Here is a 20,560-nt window from a genome sequence, read left to right as displayed (position 1 = left end):
AGACAGGTAGAATTCAGGACATTTTTCTTTGCTTCAAGAAATACAGAAATTTCTTCAAATAATTGCTATCCTATGAAATTAGGTAGAAATACTGAACAATAATTTAGAAGCACAAAATGTTCTGTTTAAGAGATTTCCAATTAATTTGAAGTATATTCTTTGGTATAGTAGAAACAAGATATTCTAGAAGAAGAGGTCTTACATGTAAGAGATCTCTTTAGATACTTTCTGATCTAATACCACTTTTACTACAAATTTTCCTTAGTAAGAAGAAATGTGTACTATAGATTAATTATATATATACATATATCATATATAAAAAAAGTCTCCATAGTGTTTTATCCTTTTTGGAACATGCTTCTTCCTCTCTCCTGTCTTAATGCATTGTGAGAACATATCTGAGGAGTATTTGAGAATGCTAAACTTAGAGCACCTTCTTTCTCTATATGAGAGAATCCAGTCACAGAAAGCATTCTCAAACATTCCCTTCCCCTTGTTCTTCTTCCCCTCACCCACTAAGTGTTTTTTCTTTTTTCTTTTTTCCACATTATTTGCTGTTTACATAATAACATTTGTAAAAGGTTCAATTTTTCTCTCCTCCCTCCAAACACTTAATATTGTGTAGATGTAGAGAATATATCTCTTGTTATCAATCAAAATTTATGTTTGTGTTGAAAATAAAATGAAAGGTATTCCATTGTCCCTGGAGATCGCTCCTTCTACTTGTGCATATCCCTCACCTGCTGTGCCTTTGTTTCAGTTCATTAGAAAAAAAAAATGATTCCTTAAAGTATTTTTCCTCTGCTGACCAACAAACCCCTGGAACAATTTAAACTACTCACTTCAGAGTATGAGCACTCAAGAGCTTAGATCTTATCAGCAGTCTGCCTATTGCACTTAGCTGTACCAACAAGATAAACTCAGCATGAAGAGCCCAAGCTGAGATAGACATGAACTTACCTGCCTGATAAACAAAGAGAAAGCCAGTGTCCTTCACACGAGCGTAAAGGGTCTCATTCCTGGGGGAGTTAGACAGGCACTGCTTGCTGCAGATTTATTTTAAAGAAATGTAGGCCAAATTCTGGCCCCTGGATACACCTTCATTATACAGTTATTTTTGTCTCTTGACTCTGGTGGGGACAGAGAGGTGTAAAGGAGGACAGAATTTGGCCCCATTATTATGTGCCACTAATGAACATTATTTTGAGATGCAAGATGAAACTTGTCTGGACAAGATTATCAAGCCCACATCTGAAAAAGAAGGGAGGAATGAAAGAGTGGGCCCTGAGATGAAAATTATCAAATGTTCTGTCACTATCCCTAGTGAAAGTGAAGGCATCCCAATCTGCACTGATACATGTTCAGCACATGATGAACCAAAAGGACTAGCTTTAATTGTATGAAGGTAAAAAGGATGGTATGGGAGATTAGTTCTAGCCCTGCAGTTCTAGTTAAATTGGAACTTTTTAAAATGATGTTTAGAGGATAATAGTGTTTTTCAAATGGGAGATAGGCTAGTTGATATTTTTATTTGCCTTCTAAAGGAAGTGAAGCTTATGTAACTACACTGATTGTCTTTTAGTCCCAAATCAATGTGTTCTGAAACACACGACTGATTTCAACTATGTCTGACATAGGGGAGAGTGATGCCCAGATGTTCCTACCTGGTGGTTGTCATGTTTTGTGAAAACTGGAAGTTATGAATAGAAGAAAGAGTTTGGGCTTAAAGTTTAAGTCAAGAGACACAGAAAAATTTACTAACATAAAGACATGGAGGCCTGAAACAGGGAACATAAGAATATTTCCATGTTATTTCTGAAATAGGTGTCTGATGTGTTCATAACCTTACCTCTGAAGCTCCAAATTTTTGCTGTAACCTTAGCCTGACCCTACTATTACATACTTACGACTTCAAAAACTGAAGACACGTTCTGTCCAAAGGCTGCACTTTGTCGCATGGGGCTTGGGAAAACAATATGAAAGTTACTTGTAACTAAAAACACTCCATGTACAAGTCCAGCTTTTTTTTTTTCTTTTTTTTTTTTCTAGTTTCTCATGTAGTGAGTTGTACTATTTTGACCTTGTGGATGGCAGCGTAGGAGATCACACTATGGGCAAAACCTTCTCCTCTATGTTTCTTCTTTCCTGTGAGACCCACATTTCAGTCGCTGCCAGCTGCTCCCAGCTAGCAGAAATGAAAAGCTGTCAGCACAGAGGATACAGACCACTACGATGGATATTTTTCTTTGTATGCTACTAGAATTCAGAGAGCCAAGCAGGAGCTGGCAATTCTAACATTGTTTGAAAGGCCCGTAGCTCAAGCTGGGTTGTGCCAATGTTACACAAGAAGTTATAGAGACCCTTCTCCTTCTCTCCCCAAGCTGAGTCTTGTTGGCAGTTTCTAAATGAAAAGGCAAGTTCAGCTGGGCCATTACCTTCCTGCCTGGCTGCCAGGAGCAGTGCTGCTGGTGGCTGACACAGCCCTCTGCCTGAGCACCAGGTGAAGCCTGTAGGCAATCACTGCCTGCTGCTCTGGGCAGGTGTAGGAAATTAAAGTGGGCCAGGGTTTGCGCACTGTGTAGATCTGCAGCACGAATGTACTGAGTCTAGTGCTTTGTGAAGATGTCTTGAAGCTATTACAGGTATGATTTAAAAAAAAAATTGTCTAGGTGTATGATATTTGCTGATTATTGGTCTAATGTATATGTAATGGATTGTATATGGGGTATATTGCTTGAGTTGCTTATCTAAAAATTGGTTAGAAAGCTATTGCACCCCTTAAAACTTGTCTGGGCATGACTTCTGTGGGAAAAGATTGTGGTGGTTTTTGTCTGTGGTATTTTAACTATATATTATACACATACTAATCCTATCTGAAAAGTTTCTGCCTGTATCTTAATTCTTCTCATGGGCCTGAGTGAACACTAACCCTACAACATATTGGTATAAAAGATGGAGAGCTCTGTAGGCTGCCTTGAAGGTATTTCTCTGAGTCTTGATCTTAAGAGGGTTGAAGAACTGGAGAAAATGGCCATGTAAGCCACAGTAAAGTGAAATAACATTACCCTATGCTTTACTTGCATCTGTTGCTAGTGATGTAAGTACATTTGTTTTCAGTCAGCCTTGCTACTATAATCACCTACCTATAGAAGCAAAGTGCTTTCACAGGAGCAGGTGTTTGATAATTCTGAATATTGCATGAAAGACAGCAGCTGAATCTACCTCATAGAGCCAATTGGAATAGCTGACCTACTACAGAGCTGATTGAATTTTAATGAGTTGAATTATCTCTGAGTTAAGCTGGATGCTATGTTTTTGGTCTGAATAACTTTGCTTATTGCGTAGGTCCAAAGTAGAAATAAACTGCAAAAGAAAATCTGGAAAACAGTTCAAATTGAATTAACTGCTATGTATTAACTGAGATTCAGTTTGCCTGAGCAAAATGTTAATGAAAGCACAAAAAATGTAGCCACTGGACTAAGTTTTCCCATTCAAAATCTTTCCTGCTTAGGTTTAGGAAACAAAGGCTCAGGAAGTACAATGACTTGAATGCACTTGTTCTGTATTTCTTTTGTCTCTAATTCCTAACTGGAAGAGTACTGGGGTAATACAAATGTCAGTAAAAGTGGCAGGAAGGCACACAGATGAAACAGTTGGGTCCCAACTAAGAAAATATCTTGAAAGGTGATCAAACTTACTTCATAGCCTAGGGATTAAAACAACATCAGCACTCCATTTTGTGACTGTTCTAGATAGGTAGAAGGGAGCTTATCTGGCAGATGAGGATGTTGCTGGTAGAATAGCTAGGAAAGATGAGATAAATTAACCTTACACACAAAAAAACCAAAGCTTGCATATTAAAATACGTGGAGGAGTCTGACGGTGTATTATCTTGAAGTACAGTGGCATATTGATTCTGATTTGTCACAGAGTGACCTATGAAAGGATGGAAAGGAAAGCAGGTGGCAATTGCAGAGTGCTAATAACTTGTTTGGAAATCATTGCAGTCCCCATAACCAAGAAAGCCAGAGGAACAAAAAAAGCATTACAGTGCTTTATATACCGATATAAAAATATTTCCTATGCAAATAACAGCATAATGCAGGCTGTTCTTTACAGCATACTTCTGTAAGAACTTCACACAGATATTTGTAGAACCTCCAAGTTGTCTGGATCCTTTTGTTTGCTTGGTTTATTTCTTTATTTACTGAACATTTGAATGCATTCCTGTCCTTTGGTAATAGGGGCATCTGTGCCCATATAAATTTCTTAAGAGGGCATCAGCAGATAAAGCTTTGTTCAGTATGCTTTTAATCAGGATAGTCTTAAATTAAGATACTACTGCAGCTCTGATTTGCTGCATGTTGAATTTTAGATCCTTCAGGGTCATCTGGCATGCAGTGCTCATGTGGACTTGATTTTTGCTCCAGGTGTCATGAAAATGCATTGATGGCCTTTCAAAGAGAAGGTTCTCTCTAGTTCTCTGTTGGAGTTGGGGGAAACCTGGAAGTCCTTTATACTGGTAAAAATTATTTGTCTGTAGCATAAGTTACTCTGTTTATAGCTAACTTGTTCTTTCCATTCATACAGAAGTAGGCTTTTCTCCAGCTGAAGTAGTAAGCTCAGGGCTCTTCTCTAGTGTTCTCATCCAATGATATGAATGATCAGCTTTAGCATTCAAAGGTTACTCTCAGTTAAGTAGATGCAGGTGTAGACTTCTGAGTTCAGTATCACTTTATCTGAATGACTGCATCAGTTTACTTCTCTAGCAATCTGCAGATTGTCTACCAGTAAACAGCCACCAAACTGAAATGTTGAGCTAAGTTCCAGTAATTGTTTCTTGGTGCTGTATGAGAAAGCTTTCACATCCTAGCTTTGCACACTGTTTGAGCAACTACTGATGTGGCTTTTCATAGTGTGAAAAAGAAAGGTTGTAGTTTTCTTTGTGGTGGTTTTTTTTTTTGTTTTGTTTTTGGTTTTTTGTTTTTTTTTTTTTCCCTGCTGAAACAAGTTTCAGCTAAATAGCAACACATTATAACTTCTACAAAACGAGATGGCTCTGGGCTGTAAGAGCTACCACAAAGCATTTTCTACGTTGAGACAAACGCCACTATTCGGGACACAGGTGTGCGGGCAGGCCGGTGCTGCCTGGCCCACGGCAACAGCCCGACGATGCTTCAAGGCGAGACCCGGGCACGGGGCTCGCGCCGTGCTCGCTTCAGCCTTCCTCGGGGCGGGGACCGCTAGCTGCGGCTCGGCCGGGTCCTGGGAAGCCCCGGGAGCTCCCGCCCAGGAGCGGAGCGGTGCTGCGGGGGTACCCGGCAGCCTAAGGGGCAGGGGCAAGCAAAGGCTCCCAGGCTTGCAGAGAAGGAGCCTCTGCCCTCCGGGAGGAGGGAGGCTGCGGCAGCCGCTCTCCCGGAGCCGCGCGGCTTTGTGCTCTCGCACGCAGCCACCTTCGGGGAGGGAGGCGGGGAGGAGCTCAGCCCGGGCGGGCGGCGGCCCCTCCACTGCGCCAACCTGCAGGCAGCTGGAGGCTGCGGCCCCGCCCGGCCTCCGCCTGCACGGGGCCGCCCTCCTCGCGCCGCCGTCCCGCGCGGAGCAGCACGCAGCCGCTCCCCGCGGCAAAGGCGGCAGGCAGCGGCGGCGGGGAGCGCCTTCATACCCCTCAGTCCTCTCGGTCCGCTGCCTTGTCGTACCTGCAGCCTCTCCTCCTCCCTCCGCCCCTCCTTCCTTCCTTGCTATTCCCTTCTTTTTCCCTTCTCTTCACGTTTTGTGTGTTCTTCTTTTTCTTATTATTGTTTTTGCTTTCCTCTTCTTCCCCTCCCCCCTCCCCCCCTTTTTTTTTTTTGGACCCTCTTCCTCTAGTGTCCCTCAGTTTCCACTTTCTTCTAATTTTTTTCTTTGGACTGTGCCTTGTCATGTCAAGATGGAAGTCAGGCATGACTGGCTTTCCTCATCCCCCCATGAGGGCTTCGAGCAGATGAGGCTGAAGAGCAGACCCAGGGAGCCATCGCCGAGCCTCACGAGAGTAGGTGCGAACTTCTACAGCACCGTCAAGCAGCAGGACTACAGTGCCAGCGTCTGGCTGAGGAGGAAAGACAAACTGGAGCATGTAAGCCAGCTTCTATTTCCTTCCCTTCTTTCTTTCCTTCTAGACCTCTATGTGGGTGCTCTAGTAGGCTGTCTCTGTCGGCTTGGGCTCCAGAAGAGAGGTCTTGCACAAGTGGTTGAGTATGGCATTTCTGAAGTGCTAGAGAGAGGAGCTACTCAGAGGTCCCAGGCTGGTCAGTTCCGAGGTAAAGAGGATGTCAGTGCTGTTCCCAAACCACATGGAAGTTTTTCCCTCAATGGAAATATTTGTGAATGTTCTTGGCTTATTTTTCTGTTCCTCCAAATGTGGGAGGAGAAACATTGGGATGGTGCAGATGGAGGTTAGAGCATTTATCTTGCAGTGTTTATAGTGAAGTTCTATAATTGCCAAATGAAAATAGTTTTTTCTTCTTTTTTTAATTATCATGTGTTTGTGTGGCTTTTTCCTTCTGTCTCCTTCCTGCATAGGACCCTGAAAATGTCAGTCTGTATGGAGTAGAGATTTCTTTCGAGGCATCTATTTTTGCAGCAACAATACATGACTTAACTAAGTGCGTTTGGAACCATAGTTGAACTGATGCTGTGGGTAACTAGTGAATATTTTATGAGAATTTAAGGTGTTTCTAAGTATTCCTGCCTCGTTATATTTGAAAGCATTTTTCATGTTACTTCTAACAGGAAGGAAATGGATTGAGATGGCATGCATACTGTCTAAGAGTTTTCTGAGTAGCTTATTAGATTAATTCCACTGTTACAGTGTACAGTACAGAACATGAAAGTGGCTGCATGTGTACAGGAATGCAAAAGAATGTGGATGGGTTTGCATAATACAAAAATGTTATCCTTTGTATTGATGAATAACTTGTAATCAGTCACACTGACTTCAAGATGCACAGAAAAATATTTCCTATGATACAGCTACCTGAAGTCTCTTCAGGAAGAAATGTTCTTATTACAAGAATAAAGTGTCTTTGTTATATGAAAATCCTAAATGGCATAGTATAATCCTTTAAAGACAAAACCTGAAAAAACCCCTCAATTGAGTGGTTGATAGAGTATCACACTTCCCCTCACCCCACCCCCTCACCCCTTCCCTTGTCTACCCACCAACCTGCAGAATATCTTATCCTTGTTAGTGGAATCTTAAATTTGAGTTGTTTATGCTTCTGGGGAAATGAAGAGAACTGATAAACTGTTGGAAATAACGCATTTCAAATTTTGACAAAGATATTGAATCCTATCTGCCTTCCCACACACATTTTTGTGATTTTTTTTTCTCACGCTAACAACAATGCTTCACAGTAGTAAGCTTGTAAGGAGAGCATTCTCCCATTGTGAATCAAGAAAGGCCAGTGCATTATCTCAGCACAGCTGATGGCTAAAACACAGGACACACAGCAGTCTGACCTCTGGCTTTTGTGACAGGATTTTGCTATGTGTGCCTACATGTTAATATGTATCAGCAAATGACTGATAATTCGTTTGAGGTGATGGTGAATCTGTTAAGTTTTTGTAGCTAAATACTGTTCTGGTAGCAGAATATTTGCATGTTCAAATACCTGCATTTGAAATCAAATAATTGTTAGCTTGCTTGAGGATGACCAAGTGCTAAACCTTTATTTTGGGAGGCTTTTTTTTGTTTGTTTGTTTGTCATTGGGATCTTTGGATATTTAGTCAGAGAAATTATCTTGAATAACCCTGCAGCATTAGTGTGAAAAGCTTTTTCTGCTATCACTTGAATACAAATGCATGTTCTTCTGGGGATTTCCCTCTCATTTGATCCAGTTATTTTTATTTCCAGACCATACTTGAACCATACTTGGAAAAAAATATATCTATAACATTAATATTTCTCTCTTTCAATGAAGTATTTCATTGGCACTTATTGTGAATACCCTGCAGTGTGTTAGATGTGCCAGCTTCAAGTATGTGAAAATATTGTTGTGATTTAAAGTAACTGCATTAGTCCTGAGTGTTGTAACAGACAAGGTGTTGGATGTGTTCCCTTAATGAATGTGAATAAAACATGTATTAATTTCTAGATTGCATTTTGCTTATACGCTTTTCTTGCAAGATTATTTTCTATTTCAGATAAATCTTCAAGAGCTTCAGTGTTTTATTGCCAAAGAAATTACTTTCTACACCCTGCTCTTCCAGCCCCAAAGACAAACCTATTAATCAGAATTGCATTGCTTTGAATGGTGTAGGCATTGATAGATGATAGCTTATGGCCAATATTGGATGATGATGTTGTACAAGCTTCAAGGTAGATGGCAGTCATGAAAAACTTTTCATTGCAGCCCCTCACTCTCCTATGCTTTCCTTGAGCTAATTACATTGTTTTATACCTACAAAAAATCAATATGCAAGGAGTGAGCATTCGCATGGACACCTATGTTTTGAAAGTACGTCGTCATAAATTTGATGGGTGATGGTGGGGGTAGACAAAAGAAGTTGCATATAGTTATAATGCAACGGAATACAGGTATTCCTTAAGACTCGTGGAAAGATTTTTTTTTTTTTTTTTTTTTTCCTCACTGGAATTCTCTTACATTGACCTCGTTGTGGTTGTAATGGGGATAAAATTATGCCGGTATATTTTGAATGCTATTTCCAGTAAATTCTGGTAGACCACAATAGATAAAATGTATTGATTTTCGTTAAAGTGAGTGGCATGACTTATTCATATGTGACATTTATGAATTCATATATAGTTTGAGGGACCGAAAAACATTTTCTGAAGTCGATTTTCAAATATGTGTACATAATACGAAAAACCTCAAATGCACAGTTTGCTTCTGGATTGCAAAACAAAGTTGGAGGTTTTGGTGTTGCTTCTTTTAAATGGGTCTAAATTTGAAGAGTGTAGTGAAGAGGTTCAAAATTCAACTGTTGCCATAACGTTTCAAATGCTAAAAGCCAAGATGTTGAGATGCACAGATGTGATACAGTTTCTTTAAGTTATTTTATGCTTCATTATTGACTGACTGTGGAAGTCAAAAGGTGAAACGTATTGCTGGCATCTTGCTAACTGTTCTTACATTAAATGACCTTCATACAATGTTTCATCACTGGTTGGTTTTTCATAAGGATTATCTTTACTGCAAATAAGAGTAATGCAATCCATGCCACACAGGTTCTGAGCGCAGCTTGATGGTTTTCTCCTTTGAGCTCAAATGATATCTTTAAGATTTTATAGGACTGCTTTAACATGCTTAAAGAACACACCAGTGAGCAGGTTTTGTTGCAGTGAGGCCTCTGTATACCTCTGTTGTAGCTAAATTTATATGTTAACAGAGAAAACAGAGGTCTGAGGAACTTTGCAGATGTGACCACAGTGATGCTGCAGATGTTTGACTGTTTCTGCAGAGCTCAGGTTGTTTAAATTCAGAGGGTCTGCTTCAGCTGGTTCCAAGCTGTTCACAATAACTTTTGTGAAGTTATTTGTCTGCTGCTGGAAATAACTGGACTAGAAACTGTTATATGAAAAACTGTCTCCTTTTGCATAGCATTTGTTTGTCTCTGGTGTTGTCTTTTTGATCAGATGTGACTTGGGTAAGAGGGAGAGAACATGATAGAGAGGAATAATGACTAACAGGCTTTTAGCTGGTGGGAGTTACCTAGATCTAATTTAATTTGCAGCCATATCTGTGCATCTTTCAATAATGATAAATATTGGACAGCTGCTTTTGTAGGAGCTCAGCAAAAGAGATTCTAAGTACCTTCACCTGTAAAAGAGAACATAAGTAATAACATTAAAAAAGAGACTTTTTAAATCTAGCACAGATATGCTCCAAGCATATACTCTTTTCTTATTACAAATACAGATACAACTTCTCAAATATTAGCAATATTCCTTTAAACTTTTAAAGTTACTTGGTTACTCAATTATGTTTAAAAAAAAAAAAAAAAATCTTCCTTTTTTTTTTTTTTTTTAATCAGATTCAAAACTGTGTTGCTGGGAGACCTGGCACTAGAAGATTTGTACCTTCTTGGACATGCTCAATCTCTTACCTTTAATATAGCCATAGTGAGGAAAAAATTTTGATAGGTCTTGCATCATCTCTTGTTTTTAAATAAATTCTAATCAAGTGCAAAATCAACACTGGGATTTTCAGATTCTAAATGCTCTTTTGCTAGGGGAGTTGTCTTGACCAGTTGGTGCTGTGCAGTAGATCAGCATACTGCTGTCCCTTTGGCTGTGTTATTATTTATGGAGGAAGGAGGTGATAAGGCAGAGAGAGGGCAATGCTGTACGGCAACAAGGGCAAGTATCCAGCAGCACTGTGAATTGTCTTAGACCTAGCATGTCTGTAGTACTTCTCAGAGCCTTGTGGCCAAGTCGAAAATGAAATGCATTCCAAGGATGGTGGAAGATACTATTTGCATAATAATACGTAAACAGAGAAGGTGAATGTAGCTTAATGCACTCCTGTTATTTGGTTTACAATTCAAAGCCAAGCCAAATCACTTTAGCATAAGGGAGAAAATTAAAAGAATCTGAATTGGAATTTAGAAAACTATTCCACATTCTTCCAAAACTTCCTGCTGTGAATGCAAACTCACTGGAGTTTTCTTGGGGTTCTTTTTTTTTGGGAAGGTGAGGGTTTGGGGGGGAGTTTGTAAATTACGTAATTTTCATTAGGAAAGAATAAGCAATGGAATAACATTGGATACCAGGAAGTACTCCTTACATGAAGCTACATAAATGGAGACCATTCATAGGAGTTAGAGGTGTTGGTTTAGAAGCTTTTCATGGTAGATTAGAATTCCAAATACTTATCTGGTCCTGGAGATTGATATCTATATTTAGATTTTATCATTAAAGTCAAGAGATCAAACTCCATTACGTAGAGTGATTTTTTGGTTCTTTCTCTACAAAAAGCTGACATTTGGAGTCCCCTGGCTGTACCAGTGTCATTAGCATGCGTTGATGTCCCTGCTGAAGTAGCAGCACAGGGTTATCTTCCCTGCTGTCAGGTGGACTGGGGAGGTTCTTCTGTAGAAATGTGTTTTTTTTTTTCTCTGCAGGTGTAGACATTTTTTTTGAGAGAAAAAGAACCATTCAGAAAAGCATGGAAAAGGGGAGATAAAGATGCATGAACAGTAGAGAGAAAATACTGAGTAGTTTTAGGGTAGAAAATGTGAAAGAGTTCAAATTCCCCATGCTACTTGAAAAATAGAATGGTGTCTCTGGATTTACAGAGGAAAGAATTGACTTGTGTGGTTACCATACGAAAATATGATACCTAGTAGTTCATTTTTCTAGTTGTGGTGAGTTGATTTTGGCTGGTTGTTAGATGCCCACCAAGATGCTTTCCAGTCCTTCATCTTGAACAGGGAAAAAGTAAGATTAGGAAGCCCACAGGTTAAAATGAAGACAGGGAGTTCACTTAACAGATGTAATCATAGACAATACAAACTCGGGGGTAGTTAATTTGCTGCCAATTAAAAAGAGAGTAGGATAGTGAGAAAGAAATCTAATCACCTTGCATCTCTCTCTTTCCTGCTATTGACTTTGCTCTTTTGTTCTTCCTTCACGTGCTTTTCCACCCACTGGCAGTGGAAGGTAGGATCTCTGTCCAGTGTGTAACTATGCTATATCTGCTGTTCCTTCCTCCTCATACTTTTCACCTGGTCTGATGTGGGCTTGCTTCCATGGGATGCATTCCTTCAGGGGAAGAGGCATGAGAACATGTTACTAGACTATGTGACCTGTATCCCTAGGTTTCCAGTATGAGGAATAAGGAATATGTACCTGGATGCCACCTTATCTGGTGGGGATGCAGTTGAACCACTTATTGAGAATTGAGGCCATCCCATATTCAGGTGTTATAGAAGCAGCAAGTTAACCTGCTGTTCTCTCAAAGAGAGCTTAAGAGTGAGTTTATTGTGACTGCGACCGTCTTATTGTGATTTAGTAAGCAAGAGTGCCACTCAGGTGAAAGTGAAGAAATACATGCAAGGAGTCAGAACTTCTGGTTCAGAGGAGAACGAGGGAATTGATGCCACTCTGGTACAACTGATGAATTAATTTAATCTGTCATTTCTTATCAGGTTACAATTTTATTCCTGTTTTTTTGGATGCGTATCTATCAAAACTTGCTTTGACAGTTATTTAGTATTCACAATTCTTTTAGTTTTTATAAAGAAACAGAATTAGAGTGTTTTTATAATGTTTTGGATAATTTTTTTATACTGTGTTGAGTAATTTCACTATATAGGTAATGTCTTGCCTTGGATAGAGAAATATCAAAGGTGTTTTTAGCATTGCTTCATTGACTTGTTCTTTGAACATAACCACAAATAAACCTATCTTCCCATTTCTCTAGATGAAGTATTCAGTGTTTATAGACAGTGGAGTCGTACATTATTAATTCTTATTAAAACCAAGATTTTCAAAAAGCATAGCTCCTACTATTTCTGCCTGCATGATGTCAACATCAGCAGCAGCTTGTTTTACAAATTATTTGATTGTCGTAGTTCAAATTATAGTCTTTCTGCTTTAATTTTGTTGCTATTCGTATTTCGCTATTTACAGTTACAATAAAATGTTTAATAGGATAAAAAAAAAGAGCTAATGTTTTTGAGAATTGCTACTAATAAAGCAAAGAGCAATTCAGATAATTCCTACCGTTCTGATAAATTAGGCTGAATTTCCCCAAGGCATTTTATGCCATTTGGAACAGAACCAAATGTGGAGCAGTGCTGAGAAGGGGATTTTGTCAGTGATTGATTGTAAGGCTATCAGTCTCAAGTTTAACTTTCGTGATCGTGTTGACACCAAAGTAAAGGCAAATTTACTTGCTAACAATTCTGTGAATGTTAGTATTTGTTGTAAAAAGCCTACCAGAATGAGAAATATGATTTTTGTTGTTGTTGTTGCTGTTGTTTTTGGACATATGTAAGAGTTAGCAATGTCTCCAGCATGGTGTCTCAGTAGGGCTCTCCGTATTACAGAAAAATTGTGCTGCTGCTCATTAAGTTCCTTGTCTGATCCTTCCTAGGCAGGGTTGGTTTGTTGGTTTTTTAAATTTATTTTATTTTAATAAGGTATTACATATGCTGTTCCGACTTCAGGCATTACTTCAGTGGAGAATCCCTACTAAACTTTGAGAATGATGTCAAAGATAACAGTGATTTGAAGGCTACTTTCTCAATGCTGTTTGTGCGCTTCTGCTTAGATTTGTCCCAGAGCTATGGTAAGGTCTCCATTGGCTTTGGTGTTACGGATTTCAGTTGTATATAACTCCTTGAGAGAAGACTATGGATCAGCTCAGCTATTATGAGTTTAGGGCAAAAAAATGAAAGTGCCCTTGAAGTATGTGAAGCAGATAAAGGAGAAGTCTGGCTTAAGCTAGTTGTTGGGTAACTTATATAGAACAATTCCCTGTTAGCATGGGAAAAAGCCCATTAAAGGCTATGAAATGGGAGGTATGCTGGTTGTAATAGGTGAGATATAAGAAATTGTAAGGTTTATGAAAGTATGCAGGAAATGAGGTAAATGACAAGTAGGTCAAAGTCCTCTTTAGGGTGTTTCAGAGTGAGGAATATGGAAAGAGATCAACAAGCGTATTTGAACTTTCCCTTAGCTGGAAGAAGAGTGAATTAATGGATATTTAAGGGTATCTCAGAAAAACAAGACTATTTGTGAAATGCTTTCTTTGCTTCCTGTTAGACTGTGTACTTCTGGTCCTAATTAGAAAGTGTGGGTGAAAAAGTGTCCACCAGGCTTAAGAAATAATAATTAAAAATATCACTTTAATGATAACAGGAATTATCTTTTTGTATGTGTTATGTGCTCATTTATGTAGAGATGCGTGGGTGATTTAAGGACAGGGAATAAAAAATAAAAAAGCAAAAACCAAAAAACAACTATTGCCTCACAAACAACTGTGGAAAATGAATGAGGTGAGCAAAGAGTGTATGAATGTGACTGGTGTCTGTAACAAAGACTTGTCAAGTTCTGCTAATTCTTCATGGTGGTTTACTAGGGGACGAATGATCACCTATTAAGTTTTACTCCTGGAACACTACGAAAAGAAATCAAGTGATCAGATGATCTATAGGAACTTAGAATTAGCATCTTTCCTGAGGCTTTCTTGTGACTGCGGACAGAAGCCGCCCTGTGGTTAGCTGTTTGATTGGCGGTGATGATGCAGCCCATGATATGGTGCGAAGATGAGTGGAATGGAACTAAGGTGGGGCTGACTGTCAGTTTGCTTTAGGACCTGAACAACTCTAAGAGCCTGTGCAGTGTGATGGGTGAGTGTTTTCTGTCCCTGTAAATGGAAGTTGATGTTCATTTGTAACCTTGTGCTGCTCCTTCACTGTTACCTTTTGGAATGAAGTTCTTCAAAGGTTTTGAGCAAATGATTGGCTGAGGTAGCCATCGTATTTTTTTTCCTTTCTTCTCCTAAATCAGAATCTCAGATAACTTCTTCCTGCTCACTAGATAACATGTTGTGGCCTGTAATAATGTCTTTAGCATAGCTTCATCATTAGAGTTTATAGGACTTTCTGCTGACTATAGTGGTCTTTTGATGCCTTGCAGAAAAAGCTGTTTCCCTAGTTTTTCAGCAGAATATGTAATGTATATGTAAATACATATTCTGGTAGGGTAGTGAGCTTCTCCTTCCCATAGAGGTTGCTTCAGTCACAGTCTGAAGTATTTGCTACTCTGTTTTATTTATTCATGTGTCTATTCATGGAAAAAACAGCATTCTTCAGAGTCAACCTGGGCTGTTTGCTAGATAAAAACTCATTTGCACTCAGACTCCTGTAAGTGCTGCTTGAAACAGTACTGTATGGAATATCTTCTCTGCTGCCTCTGTTGTATCTGTAATTTCTACATCTCTAAGAAGATGCATCTTTACAGTCAGTTGTGTTGCATAACTGAGGACTTCATAGTCACCCTGGTTGGTGCAGATGATTGGGATGTTTGAAGGAAACGTAACTTAAAAATGGCTTAAAACAAGAACATAAAAGGATATTGATGAATGATGCCCTGCAATTTAAACATTATCTTAAAGTTCTTTTGTAGTGATATATTTGTGTAATGTGACTTTTGCCAAATCTGCCGTGCTGAAGGTTGGCATGTGTTTGGGATGCCGTGTGCACAAAAAGATCATGAATATAGCAAATGCTGTTTCAGGCCCCTGTAGGGACTGTGATTTATTGTTTGAACAGTGGCATTTCTTTTGGGCATAAGGAGAAACAAAGTCACTTAAGTGCTTTTGAAAATGTTACCCCTTTAAACAATGCCCTTGTCTTTGTAAGCTTTTGTCTCTGCTGACTTTTCTTTCAGTTCCCTGTTGGGCATGTGGCAGGCAGATAGCACCTAGCCCTTTGTATTGCTTTATTCCATTTCATGTGGTGTTCTTCTGTCTGAGTTTGGTTCTCTTGGTTCGGGTGCAGCAAACTCCTGTGGAAAGCTGGAATATACCAGTCTCTCTTCTCTGGATGTATTGCATATGGTCTTGATATGCATCAGCCTAAACAAGTTTATTTCTGCAACTGTATGACAACTGAAACTTTAGACTGAAATCTCAATTTTTAAATATATGTAGTTTTAAGTTTGTCTACTTTATTCACCTGGCCTGTGTTTGCTGAGTCTGTTCCAAGCAATCTGTTTGGTGTTAAGTAATTGTTGCTTCTTATCCAGTTTCAAAAAATCTGCCGTGTTGTACAACTATTTCTCTTTTTACTTTTCCAGGGATAGTGTTACCTACTTTAACCAATTTACTTGCCCAAATCAAGACTCTTTTTTTACTTCTGTAATTTTGTCTCATTGCTTCTTCCATGAAGCTCAAAATTACTTCTTTAATACCCTAATCCATGCTTCACACCCCCCCGCTCCTCCCTTTGACTTGTCTGGGAAGTCCACAGCCCTATTTTAGGTATTGCGTGTCACCTCCCAGCTGGATTTTTTTTGTGTAAAGCTCCCACTGAAGATTCGGCGAGTGAAATAATTTTGTAAGTTCTTCATATATGTTCTATCACAAGGGTTATATCTAAGTCTTGAACTGCAGGATAACACTTTCTGAAGATCTTAAGTGACTTAAGCTCATAAATCTCGAGTTTGCACTTATGAAAACCCTGAATTTACAGTGAAAATGGAAGGTTTGAATTGTGTGCCAACCTTGTGAATATCTAATAATTTAAAAGGCTACAATTACATGAAGTTTTTGATACGAGTGTGGTTTTTGTTATGCCAACCAGCAGTGAATTCTTTCGGAAAATCCTCTCCTTGTAATTAAATGAAAGCTTGGATGTTTTCAGTGAGCGGAAATAAAAGCAACAGTACCATTGTATATTGAAGGGAACAAGAAAAATTGTTCTGAGTCTTATGAAATCTTTTTCCTGAGCAAGGGATCACATATTTCTTATTTTTCTGAGGTAGGTAACGGAGTGCTTCTTTGAAGCTAGTTTGTGCATGTAGTAAATAGGATTTCTTCTGATCTGAGATAGACTGAGCAGCAGTCTAAAACAGATATAGAAACACTTGCTTGTTGTAGGAGCAATGTACTTACATACTTATGTACTAATTACTGTATGTAAATACTTCATGATTTAGAAGCCACAGTGCACAAGAAACACATGAAGTATTTGAAACATCTAAGCTGATGATGGAAATATAGAAGCTCATTTAAGTGTTTTGTTTTTGCTTTCTTTTTTAAAAAACACTTTCCTTAAATAGGGGGAGGGATAGAATCACAAGGTTGGATCATCTAGTCCAACCATCCTCCCATTACCATTCTACCACAAGCCACTAAACCAAATCTCACAGCTCCTCATCCAGACGCCTCTTGAACACTGCCAGGGACGGTGACTCCACCACCTCCCTGGGCAGCCATTCCAGTGCCTGACCACTCTCTGAGAGAAAAATTTCTTTCCATATGTCTAATCTAAAACCTCCTGTGGTGCAACTTGTGGCCATTTCCTCAGGTCCTGTTTGTTGCCTGGGAGAAGAGGCCAAACCCCTCCTCATCACAACCTCCTGTCAGGATGTTATAGAGTGCAGTGAGCTTCCCCTGAGCCTCCTCTTCTCCAGACTGAACAATCCCAGCTCCCTCAGCCGCTCCTCATAAGACTTGTGCTCCAGACCCCTCACCAGTTTCTTTGCCCTTCTCTGGACACGCTCCAGGGCCTCAATGTCTTTCTTGTAGTGAGGGGCCAGAAACTGAGCACAGTACTCAAGATGTGGCCTCACCAGTGCTGAGTACAGGAGAATGTTTACCTCCCTGCTCCTGCTGGCCACACTATTTCTAATGTAGGCCAGGATGCCGTTGGCCCTCTTGGCCACCTGTGCACACTGTCGGCTCGCGTTCAGCTGAGCATCAACCAACACCCCCAGGTCCCTTCTTAAAAAGGCATAGAGATTCCTTCATAGTAAGAATAATTGGAGGACTATATTTGAGCTCTTTCTGTTATTTATTTATTTATTTATTAAAAGATTTTCCCCACCAACTGGCTGGGATTTTTAAAGTGTTTGTTTTTTCAGTATTTGGAAGCGGAACATTTTTCATAAGAACCTTTTGAAACAGTTGTTGCTTTGTTTTATCCTTTTATTCTGTTTGATATTAAATGTCCTCAGTTTACTTCTGGATGTTGTGAATTTTTGGTAGTATAATTGGGTAATTTCTTCAAGTTCTGAGTACAGAAGTTCCACCTTTAATATAGTGGTTTGAGGAACCAGCTACTGCTAAGAGTTCAATTATTGCCACCATTATCGCCTTCCCAAAATATAATTCCAAATAATGGTTGTATGTCTAATTAGGGACTTCATGATGATGTAATGTTAAAAGCAACATAACCACTAGTATTGGAGAAGTTGTTGTCTGTATTAGGGTGGTGATAGAAACATAGAAGCTCTTTTAAGGCCTCAGAAAGGAGAACATCAGATTGTCCAATTCAGCCGGTGAAAGCTATTGGATTAGAGAGCAAATCTAAAGAGAAGAACTGCTGTGAAAGAACTTTGGGCCAAAGTTTTTTTTATCAGATACAAAGTTATTTTTCAGATACAAAAGCCAAACCTCAAATCTGTTATAGGGTATTAGCTTGGTATTTTTGTGTGAGTAATTAGAAATAGGGTTGTTGTCTTTTTTGGTATTTGCTTTTTTTCTGTTCCTTGGCATAGTCACTTTAAAGGTGAACTGTGATTTCACCTGAAGGCTCTGGCTGAGATGAAACTCTGTCATGAATGTCCATGTATAAACTCCCTCAACTGCAGGCTACACTTCTTTTGATGGAGCCCTGGATATGGTTTGTTTTCTGGACTGTGAGGGCATCTTGCTGGCTCATATCCTTATTATAGCTTGCCGTCCACCAAACCTCCAACTCCTTTTTGGCATTGCTGTGTATTAGCAAGGTATATGAGAATGTTTATGTGGCTTTGTTTTTTTTTTTTTTTTTTTTTTTTTTTTTAAATGTAATAAAAGAACAGATATTTGAACCACTTATTCTGATTCTTGGACGTGTGGAGTCATTGGTTCATTTAACTAGCTTATGTTAGATTTAAATAAGGAGTATGGAAGCTACATAGACCACTTAAGGAAAAAAAAATAAAAATGAAGTGTTTAGACCGAATGTAGAGGCAACTCTTGCTTTTCAAATGCCAGAGGTATTGTGTGTCCAGGTGTGGAGCCCTCAGTACAAGAAAGACATTGAGATTTTGGAAAGGGTTCAGAGGAGGGCGACTAAGATGATCAGGGGGCTGGAGCACCTCCCCTATGAGGACAGGCTGAGGGAGTTGGGCTTGTTCAGCCTGGAGAAGAGAAGGCTGCGGGGCGACCTCATTGCAGCCTATCAATACCTGAAGGGAACCTACACCCAGGAGGGGAGTAAACTCTTCAAAAGGGCTGACAACAGCAGGACTAGGGGAAATGGATCCAAGTTGAGGGAGAGAAGATTTAGGTTGGATGTTAGGGGGAAGTTCTTCACAAGGAGAGTGGTTAGGCTCTGGAACGGGCTGCCCAGGGAGGTTGTGGATGCCCCGTCCTTGGACGTGTTCAAGGCCAGGTTGGACGGGGTCCTGGGCAACCTGATCTGAATGTGTACGTTTGGTGGCCCTGCTAGGCGGGGGGGTTGGAACTACATGATCCTTGAGGTCCCTTCCAACCCGGGTGATTCTGTGATTGTGTGATTCTGTGAACTGTGTCAGAGTTCTAACGCAGTCCCACTTCAGTACACTAATTCTTTGGTAGCTTTTATTGTTTTAAAATCCTTATTTATTTACAAATCTGTGTACAACTGGATACAAATAATGATATGTCTTTATCTTATTTTATTTTTTAAAAACACATGCAGAGAGTCATTGATTCTGAGATAGGCATGCTAGCACACTTGACGTAATCATTTTGCAAGTATTCACTTACACAAATATTTCTGGAGCTTTTGTCCTGGTGAAAAAAGAAAAGCCCACTCTAAATGTATGTATGTATGAATATCACCTGAAAACAGGTAAAATGGATTAAAAGTTATATATTGATTTTGATATATAGCTGTCTCACTAGTTTGTTTAACCCTACTGATTCTGAACGGTAGGGTTTTTTTTTTCTGCGCTCCTTATTCCAGGTAAATTGCAATTGATTCATGTCAGTACTCAAGTAGTTTTTATACTGCTTTGCAGTGGAAAACTACTTTGAAAATAAAATAGTCTTGAAGGTTCTAAGACTATGGAAATGAAATAACTATTGTTTATTCAATGCACATCTTTCCAATTTCTTGAAGGATTATAAGGGAGTCACAGAGCATTGCTAATGTCAAGATAGACATTAGCAACGTTTTCTGCTTTCCTCTTGTCCACAGAGTTGATCATTGCATACAGAAAGCAACCATTTTCACTTCGTAATCTCCCCCATACCTTAATCAAGATAGCTCATGTTAATCAGGTTTGCTCTAGAGAAGGAAAGAGATGTAAATTCCTCCCTTCTACCTGTCCTTCAGTACATCTAGCTATTACCTTCTCAAGATGACTCCCTTATTAAACTGTTGCAATTTGTCTGCTATGCTGATGGAGAGACTTAGGGACTCTGTTTGAAATTAAGTGGGTTTTTTTTTTTTTTTTTTTTTTTCAGTAGAGATAGGAATAACTAACAATAGAAGTGCTACTTTGATACTGAAGACTGTGAATGTTTCCTTATCTGCAAGAGGTTTCTTCTGTTGTAAAGTTTAGCTTGATTAGCTTGAAAGTCTTCTGACTTCCTGAAAATGGCTACTCTGTGGAAGAGTGATGGAGCTGAGTGTGGGAAATGGTACTGAACTTTCATTTCATTTTGGATTTAGATGATCCAGGAAACAAATATAAAGTCTCATCTGGTTCAGTGATGCCCAGCTTCCTGAGTTACGTAGTCTGCCACCTTCCTTATTTGCTGACTGTGATCATGTGGCCAGAAACTGAGTTGACCAACTTACTGAATTCACTGGCAATTTAAATACTTTTCCACCTTAATGAAATTGCTACATTTC

The 20,560-nt window shown here is 39.3% G+C and overlaps 1 protein-coding gene across 2 annotated transcripts in view; it reads left to right on the top strand.

Moving 5' to 3' along the window:
• The first annotated feature begins 2,420 nt into the window (after window positions 1-2,420).
• The window catches only part of PLD5 (phospholipase D family member 5), a 163,767-nt gene continuing 145,627 nt past the window's right edge, over window positions 2,421-20,560 (top strand). Inside the window, exon 1 of one of the 2 annotated variants that reach the window (XM_052684977.1) lies at window positions 2,421-2,642. Coding sequence is in view for 1 of the 2 variants with exons in the window: in XM_052684961.1 (XP_052540921.1) it covers window positions 5,927-6,112 (186 nt within the window). In the remaining variant the exon portion in view is untranslated. Of the gene's footprint in view, window positions 2,643-5,875; window positions 6,113-20,560 lie in introns of those variants that run through there. The other variant, XM_052684961.1, reaches the window with a different exon arrangement.

Source organism: Tympanuchus pallidicinctus, unplaced genomic scaffold (genome assembly GCF_026119805.1).
Source record: "Tympanuchus pallidicinctus isolate F22 unplaced genomic scaffold, pur_lepc_1.0 scaffold1, whole genome shotgun sequence".
In the NCBI taxonomy this organism is placed as follows: domain Eukaryota; kingdom Metazoa; phylum Chordata; class Aves; order Galliformes; family Phasianidae; genus Tympanuchus; species Tympanuchus pallidicinctus.
Note: the sequence above shows the minus strand (reverse complement) of the source record. Positions and strands in the feature narration are given on the sequence as shown.